Source organism: Octopus bimaculoides, chromosome 3 (assembly GCF_001194135.2).
Source record: "Octopus bimaculoides isolate UCB-OBI-ISO-001 chromosome 3, ASM119413v2, whole genome shotgun sequence".
NCBI classification, from domain to species: Eukaryota; Metazoa; Mollusca; class Cephalopoda; order Octopoda; family Octopodidae; genus Octopus; species Octopus bimaculoides.
Genome location: NC_068983.1, coordinates 116769894 through 116777756, shown reverse-complemented (window position 1 = coordinate 116777756; position 7863 = coordinate 116769894). Strand labels below are relative to the sequence as shown.

At 33.5% G+C, this 7863-nt stretch overlaps 1 protein-coding gene across 6 annotated transcripts in view; it reads right to left on the bottom strand.

The window, feature by feature from the left end:
* Positions 1-7863, bottom strand: part of LOC106881053 (protein O-mannosyl-transferase TMTC4) — a 300747-nt gene that overhangs the window by 153173 nt on the left and 139711 nt on the right. For all 6 annotated transcript variants that reach the window (XR_008263718.1, XR_008263717.1, XR_008263716.1 and 3 more), the window contains one exon: positions 3408-3557. Coding sequence is in view for 3 of the 6 variants with exons in the window: in XM_052966480.1 (XP_052822440.1) it covers positions 3408-3557 (150 nt within the window). In the remaining 3 variants the exon portion in view is untranslated. The remainder of the gene's footprint in view (positions 1-3407; positions 3558-7863) is intronic.

Sequence of the window (7863 nt, the reverse complement as noted above, 5' to 3'; positions counted from 1 at the left end):
AGTGTTACTCTTTGAGCTGATCAAACGCTAATTTGCACCTATTTATAGCTATTTGGACGGGTCGACAAAAGTTAATTGCTTTAATCTTGGCTATTTTAGGTTATAAATTGCGACAAGCTCAACTATGATCCAAACAATGATCCAAACTTAAACAACTTTATAGAAATATCGATAAAGTGAAAGTGAATTATGTGCATTTAGCTGTTGTTGTTGTTGTTGTTGTTGTTGTTGATTAACATCATGTTAGATCTAAAAATTCAGACCTATGATCAATTCCAACATTGACCCACTCGCTCATTTTGTATAGCCATGGGACTGATTCGGTCAATGTATATTTCCTTTTATAAGCTGATATGGTGTGACTAAAGAGAGGTATGGCAGCTATTTTAGCAAGCAGAGTGACTACGTAGAAGCTTACACATGCTTTCAAACCTGCACAGTAGGGTTTCACAGATTAAAGGCGAAAATTATCCAGCTCCGAAATCAACTACTAAGTTTTCAGAGAAAAGAATTAACTGAATAGCAGTAAAGTGTGAACTTCAACAAGTAATTGTTCCGCGAACAAAATATGTTCCATGTAATTATAAGACCTTAGAATTTACTTGACGGTTAGATTGTTTATTTCATTAACATTACAAAGGAAATAAAGCGTGGTGAATTTTCGTTATGTACACATTGCTATTGTAAACAGCCTGAACTAACCATTGTATGTTGTTTGGTTCTAATAATGTATCATTAATTATATGGCCTCTAAGAATATATTAAGTATGTCCACGTAAAAATAGGATAAGAGCTTGCGTTTATTTGTGTGATGTGCGACATGGATGGTAAAAAGATTTTCGTGGACGAGGATCACAATTCAGCTTCCATATCCAACCTAGTTGCTGTTGCTACTGGTTTTCTCATCGCCGTCGCTGCAGATGTTAATGTTGTTTCAGTGTAGCCAGTATAGGCATCATCAGGTAGATCAATGATTAATGACATTTTAATTATGATCATCCAGTATTTTTGAATATCTGAGCACCCGCCTAAATTCGGGCATAGTATATATAGGACTGCAGGGCAGCTTTATGCCTTATTATAAAATGCAGATTTCCTTCCGTTTTTACGATGGTTGTTAGTGATTTGAGGGAGATTTGACTGTTGTTTCTAACAGGTTGGGCGAGCACCTATTGCCTTGATCGTAGCGTATTTAATACCCATAGAAGGCCATGTTTGCACAATTGTTATCGTCGCTTTATTCACTTAAGTTATTAATATGGTCGACATCTTACACGATGAATTCAACAAATATTTTTTATTTAAAATCTTTTAAAATGTCACAAACAGTGTTAGCTGCTTCAAGTATTTCTTCTACGTGAAGTCTCAAGGATTATTGTCTCCTCGGTGGAAACTATAAAGCGTAGGAATATATAGCTTTCTAATTAACTTTAACGCTACATATATTTAAAATAAATGAGGCTGTCAATTATAGCAGTTATAAACTTCCGTAAAAGCAGAATGATATCTTCTTACAAATAAATTATTTAAAAGATTTTCTAATTGTTAAGTGTTAAACTGAAATATTGTGTTACAAAGTGTTTTGTTGCTCTCTCACTCAAATGAGCCCTGCACATAATAACCAACTCTGGGGAATAGGGTAGCCAGATGTTAGGGCTGATGTGGTCGCAGAAATTGTCTGACAGCCATGACTGGGTTCTCCTGTTTGTGCGGTATGGTGCAGAGTCCTGTTGCCATCCTCTTGACATAGGGCAGCAGCACTTCCTCCAGGCACTTGATGTAGGCCTCTGTGTTGAGTGTGAGGCTATGTGAGAAGAAGAATTGAGGCATAAGGTCACCATCACTAGTGATCACTCCAAACACTATGATGTTGACTGGATGTTTGATTTTTATCACTCTCGGTACTTGTCTTCAGATTGCACTGTCTTCAGATTGATACTCAAACACTAAAATGTTGGTGTTGGAGATTACGGCGCGTTTTCCAAGCAGTACAGCATGTCGTTTCCAAAGTCCTGGCAGAGTGAATTGCATCATGATGCTGTTTTTCTCACAGACAGTGCTCACTATACTGTATAGACGACAAAATCAAAAACAAACAATACATATGCACGAAATTAAAAGTATGAAATGGCGACAAGTTACCCATCGCAACCTATACATACATACATACATACATACATACATACATACATACATACATACATACATACATACACATACACACACACACACACACACACACACACACACACACATATATATATATATATATATATATATATATATATATACACACACACACACACACATGTCACTCTTGCCTTTTTCACTGATAAACGCAACTTCCAGAGAGAAGCACGCATCCATGTAGTCACTCCATCTGCTTGAATTAGTAGGCAAATATCCTTTAACTCAAGCCATATATTTATTGAAAGGTACGAAATCATGTATCCGAGACGAACAAAAGCTGGATAATCATAGTTTCAATATCTTGATCACTGATTAGTTCAGCTAAGTTTGAGTTCAACAATGACGACAACAACATCAACAGTAACATTTAATATAAGATACTAAGCTTGGTATACAACTTTAGAGACAAGGCTTTTCTATGGAATACGTCATATAAATTAACAATTTCTGTTATTGATAAAACTAAATATGTCGACAGTTTTCAGTATAAAGCAATTTGATGTTTCTTTCTTATTGCAGTCTAATTTCATTTCAAAATGCAGATTGATTTGTTGTGTTCTACTAGAGAGAATGCTATAAAATACTAATTACATTATCTTTTCTTCAGTTATTTACGTTTTGATTAATTTGGTCTGTTAGAAGCAGTTTAGGCGAAGTTTAATCATTCAGGTTAATTATACAGACGACAGAAATAATAGAATGCTGATCTAACTACTGTTCAGTATTTAGTTACTTTTAAATTCCGAGTTCAAATCCAGCTGATATTGTCATTAGCTTTCAACTGTACGTGGAATAGAGAGAAAATAATTGTTGACTGCGCGAATATGCCTAACTATAAAGTTCTCTTCAAAATGTTCCGCCTTTATCAATGGCAATATTATTTGCTAAAACTTTAGAGCAGTGCTTTTCACAGTAAACGGTACCACTCCTTGCGGGTCAAAGGGGATATTGATAGATTCATCTTGTAGCTCCCTTAATTTCCAAACAATATTGAAATTTTTATTGTTTGCGAAGTTAATGTTAGTAATCGAAATTTTGTCTTCCGAACTATATTGATGAAATGACTTTGGTACCAGTCGGCAACTTTTTCTGGTGTATTTAATTTTGTTGAATCGTTGTAAGGAGGCGATGAGAATATGTAAGCAATAGAAAAGTGGCAATTAATGAAAGTCTGAAAAATATTGACATAGGGAATGTATTGTATAAAATTCACCTACCCGTAAAAGAAAATTGTCTACGAAAGAATGTGGATTATCCTCTTTATTAAATACTGGTTGTTTTATCATTAGCTTGAGCCGGAATGTTAGCAACAGAAGAGTTATTGCTATCATAAAGAATATTCGGAACAAAAGGTAAAATATGGTCACCTGAAACATAGAAAAAAGAATATTATTACTAAAGATTTTAAAACAAGTTGAATTTTTTAAATTGCATATGTAGGCAATTAGAAGAGAAATACAATGCTGTAGAGAGATAGGAATGGTAAATCAATGATAAAATATATTTTGATTTGCAGATATATTAATATTAATTTTATCCATCCGAAGCTGGTGAAATGTGGAGCTGTGTGATAAGGGTAGTAGAGTTTACAAACACACAAGCACTGTCATTTGATGTGTATTTGAAGTAAAACGTGTAACCTGGACAGCGGATATTAATGTTTGAGCAATTTAGGCGTCAAAGAGAAATGAAATGTGTGGTTTGTGTATTATAAAGAAATAGACGACTGGAACTTAGATTGAAACACATTTCACATATGTCAGAGAAGAGGAGATACCCATTGGTCAGACGATGTGATATGCATACCATCTAGAGGAATAAATTCGGCCTCTGTGCCATATATAACGAAAATACATTATAAGAGTCGAGACTGAAAGAAGAATAGAGATGCATTCAGTCCGCGTACCCACAAGTAGATTCAGTGCTTTTGTTTTCCTACAATTTAAGTGAGCATTTTGTAGATAGCAAAACTACGCTTTTTCTTGAAAGGATTCGCTTATTAGCTTTTGTCTTTGGAATTGATCTTTGTATACCACGGTGAAAAAGTTTCGGTATTTTATTAAGTTATGTTTGTTCAGTGATAATTTCAGAATATATATCAGTTGATGTAGTTTCATGATTAAATACGTAACGGCCGTGGTAGGATCAAGTGTCGGATGCTGCTTCGACTGAATGTAGTAGTAGTAGTAGTAGTAGTAGTAGTAGTAGTAGTAGTAAAACGATTACTTGGAAACTTATAGTTATCACGCTATTCCCGTTTCCGCCGAAGGGGAAGAATATTATTCTGTTTAACGAATAGATTTGGAAAACAATTTTAAAAACAAACTATTCCTCAATTCTTTATCGTGCTAACAAATTTTTCATCGTCTTACTAAATAAGCAAATTATATATATTATTTTATTCTTTTACTTGTTTCAATAATTTGACTGCGGCCATACTGGAGCACCACCTTAAAGGGGTTTAGTCGGAGAACTCGAGCCCAGGACTTATTCTTTGTAAGCCTAGTACTTATTTTATCGATCTCATCTGCCGAGCCGTCAAGTTACGGAGACCTAAGCACACCTGCATCGGTTGTCAGACAGTGGGGGGGGGACAAATACACACAAATATATATATATATATATATGTATATATATATATATATATATACGAGAGGCTCCTTTCAGTTTCCGTCTACCAAATCCACTCACAAGGCTTTGGTTGGACCGAGGCTATAATGAAGACACTTACCCAAGATGCCACGCCGTGGGACAGAACCTGGAACCATGTGGCTGAGAAGCCACACCTGCGCCTATATATATATATATATATATATATATATAATCTTTACAAAGGCACCGTCTTGAAGAACTTTAGTCGAATGAATCGACACTAATACTGATTTTTAAAACCCGGTACTTATACTATCGGATCTTTTGTCGAACAGCTAGGTCTAGGGTGCATACACCAATCAAGTGGTGGTGGGGGACAGACACACGCAAAAACACACTTCCCAATGTTTCCACATCATGCCAGTAATATACAAAGATCGTACAAAGATTAAACAAATATTGGACAGGGGTTTGTCAATAATTGAGCTCCAAAGCTTCCTAAGAAAGACCATAATGTTAGGAATCTAACATGTAAGGAAGTATGATAAAATAATAAAATAAAATAATCAAATAATAAAAATAGTAAGGAATGGTAAAAAAAAGTCAATTACAAGGTAATATCCATAAGTTATGGGGTTACATCATATGGTAAAGAAAGTCACTTCCAGAAGTAATTTCCATAGGTTATAAGAGTTACATCCTATTTCAATTTACATGGGGAAATAGCAATGGTAAGACGTTATGGAGTGAGTTTAAGAGGATGGTCCATATCACAGGGGTCAAGAGTTAAAGGCTAACGGCTATGTAATAGAGTATCATAAAAATTAACAAAGTTAACTTAATGTGAACTTATTTGGGGAAATCAATACATAACTATATCACTGAAGGAATAATTTGGTTAAAACTTGAGTGCGATGTTATTACTTATTAACAAAATCCTCATTCTAATACCCCTATGAAGAACAGGGTGAGGCCAGAGTTAATCCTTCACCTTAATTAGTCCACCAATATTTGAATTCAATGGCCTTGTTCAGGTCCGTTAAATCTATCAAAAAATACAAAACAAATAAAAAAAATATTCAAGGAATGAATTGTCTAAGGGGCCCTACATAACAAAGGGGTGACGAATACTACTTACGGTTAAAGATATACTATTTTGTTAAGAATATATCTGGGATATATATCAAATTTACAAGTAATAATCTGAACGAGAAAAATAAAGGATGAAACAATGAATGAAAAAATCATCACTCCAGGACTCTAGCGAAGGGAGGTAACCGAGTAGTACGTTATCGTATTATAAAGCAGAGAAACATTATGCTCTAAAATAAGGTTTAGGATATGTTATTCCGTTATGGATAGATCTAAGTTATAATTTCCAATTGACAAGTAATTGTCTCAAATAGAAGAGCAAAAGTGAAAAGGATTGAAAATATTTTCAAAATTATAAACTACAGCCGAAGGGAGGTAACCGTGTAATACGTTCCATTGTTAGGATACAGAGAGATATTTAGACACTTGAAATAAGGTTGAGGTTATTTTTAATTATAGAGAGAAACAGAGGTTATTCATGTTAGGATAGAGGTAGAGCTTCAAGAAGATAATGAACCTATGTTAAATTATAATTTTATAAGGCTGTGAAATTATAAAATTGTAGAATTAATTACAATTACAATGGGAATTATTCTGGCTAAGGAATGTAAATATAGGCTATATTGACATAAGATGTATATGAATACAACTACATATACAAATACTAATAGGTATACGAATCAAGACTCACAGATAAATACTTATAAATAAATGTTTAGAAATATATGATGTAACATCCAAAGGAAAGCTGGTTTAATTATATATATATATTTATAAATAATATAATCTATAAGGTATATAGAGAATGTTGTCTTACACATGTGGTGGAAAAGGATGGCGTTCAATATACAGTGCTCAGATTAGGAAAAAAGAAGTTAAGTAAGAGAATCAAAATTGGGTCCTGTTGCATATAACAAGTGTGTGGTATAATACCGATAGTAATGCTTATGGGTTTATATGTTTGCAATTCAGAGAAAGTTAAGGAATAGGTGACTAGTTGCAAACAAATAAAGTGGGGTAGATTTAGAGGTACTATAAAGTATTTAAATGCAAAGAGGTATAAAGATTTATACTGGGAGGGGGGGCAAGTCCCAATAATATGTTATTATCAAAGGAGTCACTAGTACTAATAACAATTAATATTAATGATATTTGAGAGAAAGTGTGTTTAGCTTTATGAAGACTTCCTTCCTTTTCTAATTCTAAGTAGAGAAGGGAAAGGTTGGCCTTTAAAATAAATAGAATTTCACTTATACACAACAAACATTTCTTATTCTTTATATCATACGCAGGGTCTGAGGCTAAAATTTTGCAATGGAGGTCATAACTAATACCTTTATCTTTAAGATCCCATATACAATTACTCAAACCAGTGGAATTCCTCCTATTTCTGTTTCTAAAGGTATACATATAGTAATTCAGTCTACGTTTCATATGCCCTATATATATGTATATATATATATATATATATATATATATATATATATATATATATAGTACCCTTGCATATATATATATGTGTGTATGTAGGTATGTATGTATTTATAAGCATATTAAATGCTTATAAATCAATACTATGCCCTATAGCTGTTACTTGGTGGTAATTTATAATTGCATAACGAAATACGGTGTCCCTACCGTCAATTTAGATGTACGTATCAGTTGCCAGGAAAGTGCTAATAAATGGAATCGGTACATCCAATTGTGTTACGCCGCTAAATTTGGTGTATATATATCTAAGCGATGTGTTTGTGGTTGGTTAATGGCTTGGATGTGATACTGAAGAAGAAGTAAGAGCTTCTGAAATATACATATACACCCATTACTATTTTCCTATCTTCGGTTGCATTGTTTATATAGGCGTATTCGGATACAAAATATTATAACTTTCAGTGCTAGTTCTAGTTTCTATAGATAACCTGTAGCAATAACTTTCAAAAAATATGTATGTGTATGCATATATATGTGTATGTATATATATATATATAT